Source organism: Leucoraja erinacea, chromosome 25 (genome assembly GCF_028641065.1).
Source record: "Leucoraja erinacea ecotype New England chromosome 25, Leri_hhj_1, whole genome shotgun sequence".
Classification (NCBI taxonomy): Eukaryota; Metazoa; Chordata; class Chondrichthyes; order Rajiformes; family Rajidae; genus Leucoraja; species Leucoraja erinaceus.
In genome coordinates this window covers 20,179,987-20,200,950 of record NC_073401.1, presented here as the reverse complement: position 1 = coordinate 20,200,950, position 20,964 = coordinate 20,179,987, and the positions used below count along the sequence as shown (strand labels likewise).

At 42.1% G+C, this 20,964-nt stretch overlaps 1 protein-coding gene across 3 annotated transcripts in view; it reads left to right on the top strand.

The window, feature by feature from the left end:
• cabin1 (calcineurin binding protein 1) overlaps positions 1–20,964 on the top strand; it is a 218,712-nt gene that overhangs the window by 159,247 nt on the left and 38,501 nt on the right. For all 3 annotated transcript variants that reach the window (XM_055655959.1, XM_055655957.1, XM_055655960.1), the window contains exon 32: positions 14,378–14,449. In XM_055655959.1, coding sequence (XP_055511934.1) covers positions 14,378–14,449 — 72 coding nt within the window. The remainder of the gene's footprint in view (positions 1–14,377; positions 14,450–20,964) is intronic.

Below are 20,964 nucleotides of genomic sequence, written 5' to 3'. Positions count from 1 at the left end.
ATGATTGGACACAAGCCAAAGGTGAGATAAGGATAGAAGAGGTGAGAATCGTGAAGCCAGAGGAAGGAATATAGGTGGAAGAGGCCGGGTGGAAGGAGCGAGGGAGAAATGAGCGTGCATCCTATTTGGGCACAGGGAAGAGAGGGAGGGAGGGGGTAACTAGAAAAAGGGGCGTGTTTGTAAGTTAGTTTCTTGACATTGAGAATTGAATGTTCACACCGTTAGATTGTAGGTTACCCAAGTGAAATATGAGGTCAAGTCAAGTCAAGTCAAGTTTATTTGTCACATACACATACGAGATGTGCAGTGAAATGAAAGTGGCAATGCTCGCGGAACAACAAAACAACCAAACAAATTATAAACACAATCATAACACACATATTATTTTACATAATAAATAATAGAAGGAAAAACGTTCTGTAGAGTTAGTCCCTGGTGAGAAAGGCGTTTACAGTCCGAATTGCCTCTGGGAAGAAACTCCTTCTCAACCTCTCCGTTCTCACTGCATGGCAACGGAGGCGTTTGCCTGACCGTAGCGGTTGGAACAGTCCGTTGCAGGGGTGGAAGAGGTCTCTCATGATTTTGTTTGCTCTGGAGTTGCACCTCCTGTTGTATAGTTCCTGCAGGGGGGTGAGTGAAGTTCCCATAGTGCGTTCGGCCGAACGCACTACTCTCTGCAGAGCCTTCTTGTCCTTGGCAGAGCAATTCCCGAACCAGATGGTAATGTTCCCGGACAAGATGCTTTCCACCGCCGCTGCGTAGAAGCACTGGAGGATCCTCGGAGACACTCTGAATTTCCTCAATTGCCTGAGGTGGTAAAGGCGCTGCCTTGCCTTACTAACCAGTGCTGAGGCGTGTGATGACCATGTCATATCCTCAGAGATGTGGACTCCCAGATATTTAAAACAGTTCACCCTATCCACAGGATCCCCATTTATACTCAATGGAGTGTACGTCCTCGGATGATGTGCCCTCCTAAAGTCCATGATCAGCTCCTTCGTTTTTTTGATGTTCAAGAGGAGGCTGTTCTCCTGGCACCAGAGTGCTAGATCAGCCACCTCCTCCCGGTAGGCCTTCTCGTCGTTGTCTGAGATCAGGCCCACCACCACAGTGTCATCAGCAAACTTAATTATTGAATTGGAGCTGAACCTAGCCGCACAGTCATGTGTGTACAGGGAGTACAATAGGGGGCTGAGGACGCAACCCTGGGGCGATCCTGTGCTCAGGGTGAGGGACTTTGATGTATTCCCTCCCATCTTGACTACCTGGGGCCTGGCGGTGAGAAAGTCCAGGACCCAGGCACACAGGGAGGTGTTGAGCCCCAATTCCAGTAGCTTCCCGGCCAGTCTGGTGGGGACTATCGTGTTGAAGGCTGAACTGTAGTCTATGAACAGCATCCTCACGTAGCCCCCCTTCTGGCTGTCCAGATGGGAGAGAGCGGTGTGCAAGACCTGGGAGACCGCATCGTCCGTGGACCTGTTCGGACGGTATGCAAACTGCAACGGGTCCATGTTCCGAGGGAGGAAGGCGCAGATGTGATTCTTCACCAGCCTCTCAAAGCATTTCATGACTACCGAGGTAAGGGCCACCGGATGGTAGTCATTCAGGCAGGCTGGGGAGGCATTTTTTTTGGTACCGGTACAATGGTGTTGTTCCTCCAGTTTGTGTGTGGCAATGGAGGAGGCCCAGGGCAGTAGGGGAATGGGAAGGGAAGTTAAAATGGTTAGAAACAGGGAAATCTTGGCCTGATGGATCCATGTTCTCCAGGAATGCTGCCTGACCGCTGAGTTACTCCAGCACATTGTCTTTTTTTCCACATATCACAAAAACTTGGGTTTAGTTCTTTATTTTTAAATGGAAGAATGTTCATATTTAACTTTGATTATTTGGTGTGGCAAATTGTAGGGATTTATATCGGAAAATTTACTTTCTTTTATGTAGAACCCATAGATCAAAAACATAAAGAAATAACTTCATTTAATTTGAAGGTTCAATAAGTACATTTGTCCTCCACAATTGATGGCATTCTGTATTATAAATGTTACCAAGAGGTACATACGGAAATATTTAGACTGGAAGTTTCCAACTATCTACATCTCCAGTCTGAAGAAAGGTCTCGACCCGAAACGTCCCCCATTTCTTATCTCCAGAGATGCTGCCTGAGTTGCTCCAGCTTTTTGTGTCTCCATTTGCATGTAAACAATTAATTTAGAATGTTTGTTTCCAATTCAATTATTTGTTGCAAATTCCATACAGATCTTGTTCATGGATTCATATTTGATGGATGACAGTTTTAGTCTTCTGCTTTTAAAAATCAGGTATTGTTCCAGAAATTCTTCTAAATAATGCAGCATTTTTGTGGGTTACATAAAGGAACACATTCAAAATTGTGGAAGAAGGGTCATGACCCGAAACGTCATCCATTCCTTCTCTCCAGAGATGCTGCCTGTCCTGCTGAGTTACTCCAGATTTTTCTGTCTATATTTGGTTTAAACCAGAATCTGCAGTTCCTTCTTACACATTCAAAATTTAGATGGCCAGAGGAATTGAATAATTGCACTGCGGTTGGCTCTCTAGTTCCCCAATCAGTTTAAATTCCATTTGGAATATTTTGGAGGACCAAGAACCAAGAACTTCTTCCACGTGAAGTGGAGGTACCCATATTTGGTATTAAATAACATACAGTGGCTTGCAAAAGTATTCATACCCCTTGAACTTTTCCACATTTTGTCGTGTTACAACCACAAACGTAAATGTATTTTATTGGGATTTCCTGTGATAGACCAACACAAAGTGGCGCATAATTGTGAAGTGGAAGGAAAATGATACATGGTTTTCAAATTTTTTTACAAATAAAAAACTGAGAAGTGTGGCGTGCAAAAGTATTCAGCCCCCTTTATTCTGATACCCCTAAATAAAATCCAGTGCAACCAATTGCCTTCAGAAGTCACCTAATTAGTAAATACAGTCCACTTGTGTGTAATCTAATCTCAGTATAAATTCAGCTGTTCTGTGAAGGCCTCAGAGGTTTGTTAGAGAACATTAGTGAACAAACAGCATCATGAAGCCCAAGGAACACACCAGACAGGTCGGGGATAAAGTTGTGGAGAAGTTTAAAGCAGGGTTAGGTTATAAAAAAATATCCCAAGCTTTGAACATCTCACGGAGCACTGTTCAATCCATCATCCAAAAATGGAAAGAGTATGGCACAACTGCAAACCTACCAAGACATGGCCGTCCACCTAAACTGACAGGCCAGGCAAGGAGAGCATTGATCAGAGAAGCAGCCAAGAGTAACTCTGGAGGAGTTGCAGAGATCCACAGCTCAGGTGGGAGAATCTGTCCACAGGACAACTATTAGTCGTGCACTCCACAAATCGGGCCTTTATGGAAGAGTGGCAAGAAGAAAGCCATTGTTGAAAAAAAGCCATAAGAAGTCCCATTTGCAGTTTGCCACAAGCCATGTGGGGGACACGGCAAACATGTGGAGGAAGGTGCTCTGGTCAGATGAGACCAAAATTGAAGTTTTTGGCCTAAATGCAAAACGCTATGTGTGGCGGAAAACTAACACTGCACATCACCCTGAACACACCATCCCCACTGTGAAACATGGTGGTGGCAGCATCATGCTGTGGGGATGCTTTTCTTCAGCAGGGACAGGGAAGCTGGTCAGAGTTGATGGGAAGATGAATGGAGCCAAATACAGGGCAATCTTGGAAGAAAACCTGTTAGAATCTGCAAAAGACTTGAGACTGGGGCGGAGGTTCGCCTTCCAGCAGGACAACTACCCTAAACATACAGCCAGAGCTACAATGGAATGATTTAGATCAAAGCATATTCATGTGTAGAATGGCCCAGTCAAAATCCAGACCTAAATCCAATTGAGAATCTCTGGCAATACTTGAAAATTGCTGTTCACAGACGCTCTCCATCCAATCTGACTGAGCTTGAGCTATATTGCAAAGAAGAATGAGAAAACATTTCAGTCTCTAGATGTGCAAAGCTGGTAGAGACATACCCCAAAAGACTAGCAGCTGTAAGGTGGTTCTACAAAGTATTGACTCAGGGGGGTTGAACACTTTTGCACGCCACACCAGTTTTTTTCAGAAACTATTTTTCTGAGTCCCTACCTGGTCGGAGATGCGGCCTTTCTCTGAGCTGTATCTTCGTCCCTTCCTCACTGCCTACCAACGGGACTGGAATGGAGTTTCCAGCCGGGACCGGCCAGCACTACAGCTTTGGCGGCGGCGCAGCGCTGAAGCACCATCGCGGAGCGGGCGATGCCTTGCCCGGGTCACCGTGTGGTAAGCTCCGGAGTGCTGAGACCGCCGACTCCAACATCGCGGAGCTATGATCACGGAGCGTCCAGTTGCGTGCTGCGCTGAGTTTAAACACTGCGGAGCCTGGGATCTCTCGCCAAGATCGCCAGTGTCGGAGCTCCGATCGGCGCGGCCTGTGGACTTCGGGAGCCGCGGTCTCTGGCAGCAAGCGGCCGTTCCAGACACTCCAAGCTACTGAAGAGTGTTCTCCCGACACCGGAACTCCATCATCCGGCGAGAGGGCCTGAAACCGTTGCTGCAACTGAGGAGGCCTCAAATAGGCCCAGACTATGGGGGTGAACAAGAGGAAAAGGACTGGACTTTGTTGCCTTCCCTCACAGTGGGAACCATTGTGGGAGGATGTTTTTATGTTTTATGTTAAATTCTTCTTTAATGTGGAGTCTTACTTTTATTGATGTGTTGCAAATGGCAACTCAAATTTCATTCCACCAGAAATGGTGTATGTGACTATAAATGTCCTTTGTCCTTTGTAAGGCAGCAACTCTACCATTGTGCCACCATGCCGCTCGGTAGATGGGGGTGGATATGTGAGGTATGACACATGAGCTTGGTGATAGAAAAGATTGATATTCAATACTGGAAAGCCACCTCAGTGTCAGATAAGACATAGAAGTATGAATAGTTTCCAAGTACTTTTGTCTCACCCAAGTAGCAAGAATACGTAAAGAGCATTAGTCACTGCTTTACAATATGCACATTTTACATTATTTATGCCCATTGTATAATACATCAATTAGTGCCTGTTTGTGTAATGATCATCGTACATGATACATTGTTCAGTTTAGGTTTATTAACTCTGTTATTCACTGTTTGTTTTGTATTTTACATTGTCCACACTATTATTTACTGTTCACTAGTTGTTTTACATGGATAGTTATATTACATAATTAATGTCACTGTTTTTTGCTAGGCAAGTGGCAAAATATTACAACTGAATATTAAGTTTGGGACTCTGTTCCCGGCACCAGGAGTTTTGTGATGGTTAACATCTGTTCTTCTTATTTAGTGTAGAGTGGCCAGTTATGTCTTAAACAGCTTGCACTTCATCACAGTGATAGCAAGTAGCTACTTCATTTTCTGTTTCAGAGTCGATAGCCGCACCTGCCTCATTTTCTTTAACCACATCCCATAATTTTCAGGACATCTGAAAGCCAGATAACTCCTATCTAATGCTTGTTAAGGACAGCACAGGGCTTGTAGTTTACCAATAACTGGCATCCTCTTGAGCAAGCAGTAGATGGGACATCACAATTCCAAAGAGCTTCTGAAATTTCAGCTTTCTGGGGGCATGCATTGGATGTTCTGATGTGTTGGTGGCTGTAGGTCAACCGGGATCTTACACTACACTTAGAGTATATTAGCACCTGGAATGGTATTCGGTTGTGAAATGTTGCAGAGAACTTGCAGCCCTGGTGGTGGTGCGGAGCTGCTTGCCACAGATTATTCCCTTTACAGCAAGGAGTTTTGTTTGTGAACGGTTGCACAGGGCTGGTGAGCAATATTTGCCGTTGATTGGATTGGCGCTTGTGATGCATTTAAATTTATGTAACTCTCAAAAGCTAATGTTTGGTATTGTTACAGACTGCCTGCCATTCAAATCATTTTTAAGCACTTACATCCTTTAGAAGGTCCATTCTAGATTGTAGTTGGATGTGATGTTTCTTCCGCTCAAGAACTATTTGTTTGCGGATGACACAAAGCTGGGGGGCAGTGTGTGCTGCGAGGAGAATGCTATGAAGCTGTGGGGTTACTTGAATAGGTTGGGCGAGTGGGCAGATGCATAGTAAATGCAGTATAATGTGGTTAAATGCAAGGTTGTCCACTTTGGTGGCAAGAACAAGAAGGCAGATTATTATCTGAATGGTGGCAGATTAGGAAAAGGGGAGGCGCAAAGAGACCTGGGTGTCCTTGTACATCATTCACTGAAGCAAGCTGGTGGCAGGCCATGAAGAAAGCAAATGGCGTGTTGGCCATTATTGCGAGAGGATTTGAGCATAGAAGCAAAAAGGCCCTACTGCAGTTGTACAGAGCCCTGGTGAGACCACACCTGGAGTATTGTGTGCAGATTTGGTCTCCTAATTTGAGGAAGAACATTCTTGCTATAGGGGGAGTGCAGCATAGGTTCACCAGGTTAATTCCCAAGATGGTGGGACTGACATATGATGAAAGAATGGATCGCCTGGATTCATGTATTCACTGGAATTTAGGATGACAGCCGGTCTTATAGAAACATATAAAATTCTTAAAAGATTGGATAGGCTAGATGCAGGAACAATGTTCCAGCTGTTGGGGGAGTCCAGAACCAGGGGTCACAGTTTAAGAATAAAGGGTAGGCCATTTAGGACTGAGATGAGGAAAAACTTTTTCATCCAGAAAGTTGTGAATCTGTGGTATTTGCTGCCATAGGATGCGATGGAGGCCAATTCACTGGATGTATTCAAGAGAGATATAGATATAACTCTTAGAGCTAATGGAATCAAGGGATATGGGGCGAAAGCAAGTGGGGTACTGATTTTGGATGATCAGCCATGATCATATTAAATGGTGGTGCTGATTCGAAGGGCCGAATGGCCTACTCCTTCACCTATTTTCTATGTTTCTATTGAATATTATCTCAGCTATATTTAAATTTTTACTCCATCTCCGTCTTGAGTTACTTCCGTACAACTGTTTGGGCACTGTGTGGCCAGCCATGTATCACCAAAGTTAACCTTTGCATTGAATTCCAGAATCTAGAGGCTATTTGCGTGGGGCGTTATAAGTAAGTTTTTTTATTTAGTTTTTTGGTTTCTTGGTCCTCCAAAATATTCCAAATGAAATTTAAACTGGAGATGGGTTTCCACCTCACTGTCACACCAACTTATCCATCTCCATGGCCTTTAATCAACTTAGTAACCCGGTGGCATAGCGGTAGAGTTGGTGCCTTGCAGCGCCGGAGACCCGGGTTTGATCCGGACTACGGATGCTGTCGGTACGGAGTTTTTACGTTCTCCCCGTGACCTGCGTAGGTTTTCTCAGAGATTCTTCGGTTTCCTCCCACGCTCCAAAGAGACACAAGTTTGTAGGTAAATTGGCTTGGTGTATGTATAAATTGTCCTTGTGTGTGTAGGATAGTGTTAGTTTGCGGGGATTGCTGGTCAGCGTGGAGTCGGTGGGCCGAAGGGACTGTTTCTGCGCTGTATCTTCAGGCTAAACCAAAACAATTATACTTAAGTACAAGATGTTCAGTTTCGTCCCACACTCCACAGACGTACAGGTTTGCAGGTAAATTGGTTTGGAAGTGTAAAAATTGTCCCTAGTGGGTGTAGGATAGTGTTAATGTGCAGGGATCGCTGGTCGGCATGGACCCCGTAGGCCGAAGGGCCTGTTTCCGTGCTGTATCTCTAAACTTAACTAAACTAAACTGTTGCTGCAGAGAAAGCAGCTGCTCAGCTGGCTTCATCACCTGCATTTGTTTTCAAGTATTTACTTAGTTTATTTGTGAAAGCTGCTGTTCAGTCTGTTTCCCTCTTCTTTTTGGCAGAGCACTCCAGGTCATGACTACTTGCAGTGGGTAAAATGAAACTAATTTCATCCCAGTTTTTTAAGATTGTTTTTCTTCTCACCTGCTTACTGTTTGTCATTGTTCCACTTAACACCCTTTACCTCTTTCACATTGTCATGGAGTCATACAGCACATAACAGGTCCTTCAGCCCAACACGTACATGCCGACCAAGGTACCTCCTTGAGCCAGTCCCATTTGCCTACAATTGGCCTATATCCCTCCTTAAAGTGTTCTTATCCAGTACCTCTCCAAATGTATTTTAAATGTTGTAATTGTACCTTCCCTCTAGCAGCTTGTTCCATACACTTACCACCTTCTATGTGAAAACGTGTCCCCCAGGTTCCCCTTCTTCAAAAACAAACCTGGAGAAATTCTTGTGTCTCCTTTAAATCTTTCTCCTCTCACCTTAAACCATTTTTAAACTCTCTCCCCTGAAGGAAAAGACTGTGATCATCTATCTTATCTCAGCTGCTCATGATTTTATGATTTTATAAATCTCCATGAAGTTACCCCTTAACCTTCCTTACTCCAGGGAAAACAGTCCTAACGTGTTTTTTTTTTTTTTTTTTTTTTTTTTTTTGTTGTTGTTTATTTTATAAGAAGTTAATACAGCACAAAACAGTACAGTGGCACCTAATTTTAGGTGCCAACTATGTAATACCGTAATCCATTCTATGTACAACCTCTAGTTTTATGTTATAAGAAGGAAGTAAGCAGAACAAGAAAAAGAAAACAATAGAAAGGGGAAAAAGTGGAAAAATAGATGGTAGAGAGTAGAAAAACGTGAAGTGTGTATATAAAAAATAAAAAAAAGGAAGAGAGAAAGTGGAAAGTAGAAATAGAAGAGAAGGCCCCTTAAAAGAGAATTTTTCAAATCTGTATTCGGAGATGTAACTCTATCCGCGTCATGAACTGAAATCAGCAATCCTTACGGCACCGCTGCATCACATGATTCCAAAAAGTCGATGAAAGGAGACCAACTCTTTAAGAATTGGTCATATTTATCTATTAGTCGGAGTCTCATTTCTTCAAGGCGTGCTATGTCCATCATATTCCTAATCCACATTTTAACAGTTGGTGTGGTTGTATTTTTCCAAAATTTAAGTATCAATTTCTTTCCAATTATTAACCCATAATTAAAAAAAACATTTTGATCTTTATTTAAATTGGTATCTTCTCCTATTATTCCAAATATAATCCATTCCGTTTTAGGTTCTATTCTTGACTTGAAAATCTTTGTAAATATATCAAATATATCACTCCAAAATTTATTCAACTTTGTACATCCAGCAAATGAGTGTGTTATATTAGCGTTTTGAAACAAACATTTATCGCATCTGGGAGAGACGTTTGGATAAAATTTATTCAACCTCGTTTTTGAATAATATAGTCTATGTAATAATTTGAATTGAATTAAATTATGTCTTGCATTAATAGAACAGTTATGTGTATTCATCAAATACTTTTCCCATCTATCCTTCGAGATCTTTATCATTAACTCTTGTTCCCAATCTTCCCTTAATGCTTCTGTTGAGGGTGATTATCTATTTAACCATTTTTAAACTCTCTCCTCTGAAGGAAAAGACTGTGATCATCTATCTTATCTCAGCTGCTCATGATTTTATGATTTTATAAATCTCCATGAAGTTACCCCTTAACCTTCCTTACTCCAGGGAAAACAGTCCTAACGTGTTTAGTCTCTCTTTTTAACACAAGCTTTCATTCTTGGCAACACCCTTGTGAATGTTTTCTGCATCTTCTCTAGGTGAATCATATCCTTTCTTTGGTATGGCAACTGTGCTTGAATACTGCGTTCACCAGAACACAATCTGTTGATCCGCTGACCTAAAATTGCACTGGATTTGGTTGGATTTATTTATGTACACTGAATTTAATTTGTTACCTTGTGTAAATGTGTCTTTATTTACAGTTTCATCTTAAACATACAAATATTCTAGGATCGCACTATCAGACTGAAAAATACCATTTATACCTTCCTGAAGAAGGGTCTCGACCCGAAACGTCACCTATTTCCTCCATAGATGTTGCCTCACCTGCTGAGTTTCTCCAGCATTTTTGTCTACCTTTGATTTTCCAGCATCTGCAGTTCCTTTTTAAACATTTATACCTTCCTTTTGTTTTCTGCTTTAACCCAATGAACTACCCAGCAGTGCATTGTATGACTCATTGCTCTTTAATGTTATAGAGACTGCTATTTAAACAATCATGTAATTATTTGGACAAATATTATAATGTTCGTCTCTCGGTACCGCAGTTTTTCTCATAGAGGGCATTTTTGTTTAGTTCACTGGTGCGGGGAGAAGCCTGAAGTTTCTGCTGTGACAGCTGGTTAATGACGTGCCCACTGTTCTTTGTTTAAACCACACTGTCTCGCCATGGATCCCAAGATTTCTGCCTGGGCTAATTTGCGTTCAGTTACCGTGACATCTGTAATTAAAACCTTATGTAGGAAAGAGACACATACGATAAATCCTAGGAATCAATTTATTATTTATGTCCTTATTTTAATTTGCTGACGACCAAGGATTATTGCCTCAGTGGAAGTATCTCTTTGGAGGAAAGAAAGAAATAGACATTGCTAATGATTGCCTCCAGGGTGTGTTGGAAGTGTCTGAGAATGGATTCCAGGGTATGCAGTTAAGGAAACGGGTCAATACTGGGATCTGTTGGAGTGCTGAAGAATAAATTCCAAGAAAACAATAGAATTGACCAAGGATTGATCTAGAGTTAGTAAGATTGCACTATCTACTGCTAGTCACCAAGGATAAATATCAGAGGGAGCTGGAAATGATTACAATAAATTCCAGGATATATTAGAACTGGACTAAACAGGGTACATTAAGTGATCGAGAATGGATTCCACTGTGTACTGGAGGTGAAGAAGGATAAGTTCCAGGAATCCATTTCTTGGTTTACTGGAAATGCCTAGGGTCTGATTCCAGACTATACTGGAGGGGAAACAACACTATTGGAGGTATGTATTGTATGAGCAGACCCAAGCAACTAGCCGATAATTTTATAACATAAGTCAATTCTTACAGGCATTCAGAAAGTGCAAAGGTTTTTCAGACCACTTAGTGGTGAAACTATGGGCATTTCCTACTTTATAAACATTGTGAGCTCTCAGTATCCCCAGGTGCAACATCTTTTCATTGTTCTACTTAATATTAAGACTTTTTATAGTAATGATAGACTTTTTATAACAATTACTGACTGAAGTGCCTCATTGGCCAAGCTGAAAATTCTCATCCTCTCGATATGTAAAACTGAGCCCAATTCAAATAGTTAAAATTCACAAATAGATTTTAACTTAGTGGACTGAACTAGCAAAGCAGCCCAGAAGATAGTGAAATAGATGACATGTGTAGACTATGCCACATTGGTGCAATGAGTAGAGCTGCTGCCTCACACCAGCAACTTGAATACAACCTTGACATCCACAGAACAGAACAGCACAGGAACCAACCCTTCTACCGTGCTGTCTGTGTGAGTTTGTACATTCTCTCTGTGACCATGTGTGTGTGTACTCTGGGAGTACCTAAGGATGTGTAGGTTGGCAGGTTGATTGGTAGAATCTGAGGAGAGTTAATGGGAATATGGGGAGAATAAAATTTGATGAGTGTGAATGGCGGGTGGTGGTGGGCTTAAAAGCCTGACATTGTACAGGATGATGGTATACTAGATGACACTGTGACAAAAGAATGCAGTTTAAATATTAGCTTTCAAGTAGCTCAATTTAAGGAGAAATATAGTTTAAGGAAAGAAGGAACTCGACCTGAAATGTTGCCTATGCATTCCCTCCACATGTGCTGCGTGACCTGCAGTTTTACTCCAGCCCCATGTGTTTTGGCTTTCAGTGTCAAATTGCTTTGCACTCTTCCAGTTGCAGCAAAAAGGAGTGCTGAGAATAAACTATGGTAAGAATGAAAGTAAACTTTACATAAGGGTCCCAACAGCCAGCAAGGAGATGTCTATGGCATTAGATGAGGCATAGCCCCACCATTATCTAATCCAGCCAGTTCCGGCTATTTTAGTTGTGGGATTTTGGAGATTTCTTTGTAATCCCATCCTCCCACAAGTGATTGCCAAGAAAACCTTAAATTTAGAAATGATGACCAGCTGAGAAAAATTGAGAATGAAGGGCATTTCTCAGCAAAGCGGAGGTGATTATCACAGCCGATAAAAAGTAAATGGCGTTTTTATAACTGCCAGTGGAAACTATGAACCTGTCAATCCAGCTTTCTGACCGCAGAGCTGTGAATGAGTGATTGATATTATGCACACACAACTCTGAGAAATCATGTTATTTTTGAGAAATTGATGTATTTCTGTTAAAATAACTCATTTCTAAGCAAGTTTGACTTTGTTCACTGTTCAATAGACTGTTTGCTTTGTCATACGACACCTCTGACTTTTGAAAGAAAGTGTTGTTAACAAATGCCCTGTATTTTGTAAGTAATTTTTCAGTACAGATGTAACTGTCAGCATCTTCCAACTGTACCATCAGCCACATTAACACCACCTCCACATCTCCTCACCACGAACAAAAGAACAAGCCACAGATCAGCATGTAATCTTTCAAAATAATTAACATTATCTGTCAGCATTTTAGACTCAAAACCTTCCATTCAAGCTAATCATAAATGACTATAGAAGAAGACACTGATATAGTGTTTCAAATGTCCATGGGGAAAAGTATAAATGCCGATGGCTTGGCTTGTTGGGTTGTGTCATGTTTTGCAAGCCTTGCTCAGTTCACGATGGCTCGTTTACTATTACTGTATTTGTTCTCTGTGTATATTCAGTGTAGTATCTTTAAACAATTAAATATCAAGTTTGGGTTTGCTGTACCTTTGGGGGATGGTCGGGGTTGGATTGCATATAAAATCTTCTATCTATCTATCTATATATCTATCTATACTATTAGTAAAACTCTCATCTTGACCACTACCGGTTTGTATTTTTTTTTTAATTTGTGCAAAAACAGTAACCTAAATCGCTAGGGTTTTTTCGCCACCTTACTCACCATTCTCCTCTGCTCCAAGTGCACTGAGTTTTGTTCAGTGAAATACTAGAAAAGTTATGAAGGTTTAAAAAAATCGCGAGATCAACAGTTTGGTCTTCTCGCCTGTCAGTCACCATGAAGGTAACGCGCCTTGGGGCACCCGCGGAGAATAAAGCCCCGAAGGCGGGGCTGAGTCCGTGAGCAGCATGTTAAGTTGAACCGGAAGCCTCTGAGTGAAGTCGGAGTGGGACCGGGAGCTGCTGCATGAAGCCGAAAGCTGAAGGTGCGGGGTGAGCAGAGTGCGAGGTGCTGAGAAGTGATCGTACCTGAGAAGACCTCCAATTCTGGCTTCAATTCCACTCCAGAATACAAATATCCACACTGGCATTCCCAGTACAGTGCATAGTCAATCCACATCACATACATGGGTGGACAGTCTGAGAGACTCTCTGCTGTCTTGAAATTGCCCTATGATTGCGAAGAGTCATAAATATACACCTTGATAGTATTGTTCCTAACTTTGTCCTGAGAGTAAATAACGAGGGTAATACAGTTATCCAAGTTATAATAAGTGGAACTATATTCTTCCAAATACTCAAGACCTCAAGGTAATCTGACTGAAGCTTTCGGTGTTTTATAAATCAATTAAAAACACTTCCCTAGCCTCATTGTTCCCTGAACATCTGGAAAGTGAGGGGATTTTTCAAAAATTCCACATTCCACAAACCCAGCATGCTGAAGAAGCAGAAAGTGGTGTGTTTGTTGGGTCTAATTGTTATTTTTAGTAGACTGAACATTTTTGTGTTCTTGTTGTTAGCTTTACATAGACCACAGGATAACAGAAAGCTTACAGCAAAGAATTAGACTATTTGGTCCATTAGCTCAACATAAGACACATCCAGCTAATCCCTTGCTCCACAGTGTGTAACAGTTTATTTTCTTGCAGCTATTTACTCAACTTTTTTTTTAGGTGCTACAATTGAATCTGCCTCCAGTATTACACCTAGGACCTAACCACTTGCTGCCAGTGTAAAACAAAAATTGCCATGCCACTATTGCTTTTTTTGGCAGTCCCCATAAATCTACATCTTCCAATTCTTGATCTCACTGCAGAAGAATTTCTCTTTCTTAGACTGATTCATGATTTTAAATGCCTCCATCAGATTCCCTCATGACCGCTTCTGCCTAACTATAGTCCCTCGGCCTTGGAATCACCTTGGTAAATATTTTCTGCTCCCTCTCTAAAGTCTCCGTCTTCCCTAAAGCACGGTCACGATATTTCAGTTGTGTCCAAACCCGTGTTCATAATGACTTGAATGCAGTGGCATTCACTGTGCTCCTCTTGCCCCCCCCGATCCCCATCTCGTTAGTATCAAGGTGCTGCACTCTATGAGATATGTTAATTGTTGAGGAATTGTAAAATTGTGTCGTTTCTGATGTTTTCTCACCATATTGTTCTTTGGCAGGTTGATGAAGATGTGGCTTTGGAGCAAGCCATGAAGTTCTGCCAACTGCAAATGGCCACAGCACAGAAGCAGGTAAGTAATGCCGTCTGTGAGCCCACTGGGGAGAAGAGAACTGAGTGTTCGTGCAATTGTTATGTGTTTGAATATTTTAACTACGATAATCAGAGAAGTCCAGAGGCTAGCAGCTCATTCTAGTAACTTGTTTCAGTAACTCTTGCTCATCATAATTATACTTAATGGGAAGTTCCTAGCCAGGCTCTTCAAAATATATTATGTTGTCTAATTCTGTTTCAGCTGGGGATTTCCACTGATATCAATTTTACCAATTTTTCAGTGAACTATATTCAGTAAGTTAAATGATAAAAAGCAATTAACTTAATTGGGAGATTAGACAAGAATGACAATCTTCTAGATTTTAACTTATTTTGTGGAAAGGAGACTTTCAATTTATGGTTTAAAACACTTCATTTTTAGACCATACAACTTGTGGTTTGTGAAGGGGTATTTGGTGAACAAAATGGTTATGCCAGCCAGAAATATGTAAAATATAGGCCGACTGCACTGATGAAAGTTGGACGTGCAATGTGCGATATGTTAATTAACGTGCAAGATTTCTTTGATTGTTACAATTGGTTTGAGTTCTGTGAACCAAAGGCTGCAGAATGAGATGCAGCTTGGTGAAGGCTTTGGCAGTTTGAAGTGACAGCTGCAGCAACAGCACTGATGACTCTGTGACCATGGTGTGCCTTATGTTGTTGACAGAATTCATGCATAAAGTACACCGCTATTCCTCATTCATGCGCTTGTACACAGAGAAGTATATAAAATTATGAGAGGCAGAAATGGAGTAGACCGTCAGAACCTTTTCCCTACCGTGCCAAAGGCAAGTCAGGCTGTATGGTGGCGCGACTGGTAGAGGTACTGCCTCAAGGCGTCAAGAACCAATTTCAATCCTGACCTTGAGTGCGGTCTGTATGGAGTTTTCACTGTCTCCATGACTCTGTGGGTTTCTTCTGGGTGCTCCAGTTTCCTCCCATATCACAAAGATGTGTGGGCTTGTAGGTTAATTGGCCTCTGTGAATTCCCCCAAACGTGTTGGGATTGAATGAGAAAATGGGATAACAGAACTAGTGTGAATGGGGTGGTCAATGGTCAGTGCATTTAATGGGCTGAAAGGCCTATTTCCATGCAGTATCTCTAAACTAAAGGGGGCATAGCTTAAGGTCACAGAGGGAAGTTTAAAGGAGACTAGACTAAGTGGGACCCGTTGGGTCACTGTCACACAGGAGGCTTAGTCCTCCAACGCAATATTCCACCACTCACCTATAGCCTCCAACTGCACAGATGCAGCTCATTTCCCCTCATCCCTAGCACTCTCTCCCCCTCCTCTTCACCCTCCTTCTTTCCCCTCTCCTCCTCACCTCCCCCACTGCCTTCCTCTCCCTCTATTCCCCACTCCCTACCTCCCCCTCTCCCCCCTCCTCTACTCCCCCCTCCTTTCACTCTATTCCCCCTCCTACCCCACTCTCCCTCCTCACCTCCTCCCTCTTCTTTTCCCTCTCCTCCTACCCTCCCCAATCACTCCCTCACCTCTCCTTTCCCCTACCCTCAGTCACTCCCTCCCTCCCTCCATAACTCTTCTCCCTTCCCTACTTCCCTTCTCTCCCTCTATCCCCTCTCTTCCCCCACTCTCCTGAGGTTGCCGCTCCTCTCCCTTCTTGCGTGCCCCAGAGAAGCATCAGCCGTTGGCGCGGATCAGCCCGGAAGCACCAGCATCCACGGCCGTGCCGGTATATGAGCAGAGGAAAATTGTGTCCGGTTGGAAACTTCCGCCGGCCACCCGCTCCAGTAAAGACACGATAGCGCAGGAAGTGGCGGACCATCCTGGGGTGTGACAGGAGAAGAGACCAATCCGCACGGAGCTGACTGGCAGGAGAGGAGATCGATCTGCGCATGCGCGGTTTCTAAAATGTGTAAACCTTGCTAACTTTTACAATATCCCACCGATCGGCACGAAACTTGGTGCACCCGCAGCACAGGAGAACGGCGAGTGAACTGGCGAAACATCGTAGTGCTATCGCGTACCGTTTTTGCGCAAATAGAAAACGCGCAAACCGGAAGAGCACAAAATCAGAGTTTTAGTTGTGTATAGATATTCATGGAAAGTTTCTTTTCAGTGGTGGGTGCCTTAAATACATTGCTACGGGGCTATGGAAGCAGAAATGATAGTGACATGTAAGAAGATTTTAGATAGGCGTGGATATGCAAGGAATAGAGGGATATGGATCACATACAAGATGATATTAGTTTAACGGCGTCGTGTACAGCACAGACATCTTGGACCAAAGTTCCTGTGCTGTATTGTTCCATAGTCCATGTTCTTTGCAGTTATACTCTTATGCTGTCTCATTTACATGCAAGCTCTCTCTCCTTCACATGTTTGTTCCTTGTCTGTGACTTAAAATTTGTATAAGTTGTTAAGCTATTTTCACTCTTTTATTTCTAAGAGGAAAGCAGCGTAGTTTATATAATGTGAGACACAACTGTTTGTTCATGCATCATTGTGAGAGTTCTGAGATGAGCTTACAATAAATGAGGCACAGCTTTTAGAGCTCTGAGTGTTTTCCACATATTACACTCCACACTTTGCACTTCTCATCAGACCAGGAACCCACAGGGGGATTAACATTACAACTTGCATGCTCACGCTTGACACATTTAAATTTGCACACTTTTGCATACAAATCTATGTTAGTACCATGGTATCAGTACATTTTAAACAATGGTTCTTCTCTATCCAGTCTCGAGCAAGGCCAACCCAAGACAGGCACCACATGGTAATGACAAGTAAAGCCTTGAACAAAATGTGCTCCTGTGGTACTTATAAACACACAAACTTCATAGTTTTATTGAAGTTACTGCAGGTATCTGATTTTTCAGTGGTACATGGAAACTACCATCACAAAGGACAAGAGCACTTGATCTGTGATCTGAAACAGAAAATGTAAACTGATAATAGCAAGAGATGTTGATGTTAAAAACTGCCGTGTCAACAGCAGCAGCTTCCTGTCATTTTATCATGGTTTAACCTCACCATCAGTCCAAGCCCACTTCAGAAGATGCAAGTTACCATGATCGCTGCCTTACCTTGAAGAAACATTTTTAAACAATTACTGCATTTGAGCAATATTGTTTACTGTCCATGACTTACTTAGAGTCTGTGAATGGAATGTATTGGGCTGACCAAATTGACACTTCTGCACTAGAGCTGTTGAGATAGCTTCATTACAGCCTTGACACCTCAAAAAGAAAAAAGATCTGTGGTTTTCACAGTCTGTGCTTATAAACTACCCTGACATACTCCTTCACAATGAGTTGTGAACTCTCATTTAGCATCCACTACACTTCCTAATATGTGTTGGAGCTCTAAAACTTGCATAACACCAGTATGAGGCTTAAGTCATAAGCCAATGTTCCAGTGAAGTGAATATCAAAGCTTCTTTTTCTAATGTGCAGTTTTTTTTGTGGGTGGATGATTGTATCACTGACTTGAGAGGGGAAGTTCAGAAAAGGGAAACTTCCCTTCTGCACTTCACTTAGCAATCAGGTTCAACCAGTAATGCTTGCATCAGGCCACAAACTGCCTCCACACACCGTCAGCCCCAGATGCTATACCGCAAAGGAGAGTCAAAACTCTTGTTAGATGCACAGGTGTTATTCTTTTCAGATAAAGGCAGAAACAAAATAGATTTGTGTAGGAAGGAACTGGAGATGCTGGTTTAAATGGAAGATAGACACAAAATGCTGGAGTAACTCAGCGGGACACGCAGCATCTCTGGAAAGAAGGAATGGGTCAAGGTTTTGGGTCAAGACCCTTCTACAGAGGCCTCCTGTGTGACTGTTCTCCAGTTCCTGTGTACAAGACATTGGTGGAGCAGCTTTTGGAGTATTGTGTTTAGTTTTGATCTCCCTGCTAAAGGAAGGATGTTGTTAAGCTGAAAAGAGAATATTTACAAAGATATTGACAGCACTTGAGGGCCTGGGCTTTAGGGAGAGGTTGGGCAGACTATGACTATGTTCCTTGGAGAGGAGGAGATTGCGGGTGATCCTATAGGGGTGTATAAGATCACGAGGGGAATAGCTAGGGTGAATGCAAATACCTTTTGTCAAAGTAGGTGAATGATAAACAAGGGGACATAGGTTTATATTGAGAGGGGAAATAGGAATCTAAGGGGCAACATTTTCACACAGAGGGTGGTGGGCAGATGGAACTTGCTGTCAAAGTTGAGGTGGGTACTATAACTACATTTAAAAGACATTCGGACAGGTGCATGGATAAGAAAGGTTTAGAGGGACATGGGTGAACGCGGGCAGGTTGGACGTGTAGATGGGGCGTTATGGGCAAGTTGGGCCGAAGGGCATGATTCCGTGCTGTATGACGTTATGACTATTTCCAACGCAGGAACTCGGCATTTCCAATATATCGCATCGTGGAACATAAACAAGGTGGTCAAATAATGTTGCTGAGCCTTCACATTAATGATTTTGTATGCTCCTGATACTCATTATATGACATTAGAGTCTATTATAAACTCCAGGCATATTTGAGCATGAATGGTCATCTTTCCTTTTGCACTGAGGCTCAGGCCATTTCAGCTTTTAGCTGTGTAGTTTATGGCTTTGGTGCCCCAGCAAGGCCCAGTATTACAGTAGAAGTCTTCATTCATGTATGCTTTCCCTACTCTTCATTGTTGCAGGTCAATAACCCCTATAGAGTTTTCAGTGAATTGCTGACATCCTTGGTGTGATGTCTGATGCAAATCCATCTTTTGAGGGAAATGTCACAAATCTTGTGATTCAAGTTTCCTGCACAAAGATCCGAGAGAGATGTATCTGAAATGCTATTAATCTCTGAGTTGAACCCAGTGCTTCTAAGTTCAAATTAAACATGTATGTTAATGTAAAGATCAAAGTTGAAAAATAGTTTATTGAATTATATGGTGTTTCTTTTTTTTTTACACATAATTTGTTGGGGATTTGAACTTGCTTCTTGTTTCACTATTAGCAGCGAAGAAAAAGAACAGCATTTCAGCTCTCCAAGTGCACGTCAAAATGGTGTTGCTTTCCTGGCAGCTCAGTCCCTCTGAGTACATTCCTTAGACCATTGCAGAATCTACAACTCTCCCTGTATCTACTTTGCTCCTTTCTGACTGCTGACATCTGATTAATCACAACCAGTTAAATTTGAATTACTTGAAGTGAGTCAACAACACAACAACATATTACTTGCATGTTGGCAGCTGAGGAAGGCCTATTTATAACTTGCTATTCACAAGTTCCATCTTCATTGTGTGCCTGTTCATTCAGTTTGGGAGCCTCACTGTCAGTGAGTGATTGAAACATTATATAACTCGATCAAGTTTTCTTACGCGAAGATCTGTGAAAAAATCTGTTCCTAAATTAAATTCAAACATGCATGTTAATGTAAAGGTCAAACCTGAAAAATAGTTTAATAGAATTAAATGGCGCTTCCCTTTTTCTTCGACCTGATTAGTTAGGGATTTAAACTTCCTTCATGTATCACTATTAGCAGCAAAGGAAAGGAACATTTCAGATTAACTTTGATCAACATCTGCTCAGTTTTGATCAGAGTTGGTCATTTTACTCCATCAATAATGGTCAAAGAATAATCAACAAGTGGACACCTAGTTTGTGTTTCACCAAGTTCAAGTTCACATTCTGATGCATCACAGCCTTGGTTCTATGGTGAACCAAAGAGCTGAACTCCAAGAAACAGGAGTGTGTTCCGTCCTTTTCAAAGCAGCGTTTGACCGAGAGTGCAGATCCAACAGCACCTGAGAAGCAGCTGCTGGATCAACACCCTCTCCAAACCATAAATATTAATTCCATTCGCCGCTAATGGACAGTAGAGACTATGGAGGAATGTAGGCCAAATGAGATTATATCAGAATGCCTACTTGGTTGACATTGACAAGGTTGGCCAAAGGATCTGTTTTGTATTCTATAGCTCTATGACTGTGATGAACTGTGTATCATCTACACATTGCCTACAATAGTCATTTGCCTAGGCTTCTCCTGCAGCATATCCCAAACAGGCAATCCTTACCACCAAGGAGAACAGGGGTAGCAGGTGAATAGGAACACCACTGGCAGTAGATTCCTCTCAAATTGCATACCATCCAGACTTGGGAAATAATTCCCATTCTTTCATCATCCTTGGGCCTAAGTTTGGAAAATCTCATCTCAACTGCACAATGGGAGCACCTTCAACAGAGGAAAAACAGTCAGATCACCACCACTCAAGAATACAGGCAACAAATGCTGGCGATAGCCAGATCTTTTAAAAAAAATAATAGAATAATACACCATAATAACCTTATTGATGTAAATTTTGAATTTAGACTAATGATAATGAATTGTTTTCTACAGAAACATTATTGATCATAGTTTTGGAAATCCCAATACAAGGTAATTAGCTAATTACAACCACAGTTGCAAAGATCCGTATGCACTGCAGCGGTGTTAATCATCTCAACAAGTTAAGCTTAGTAACTTAGTAGATTGTG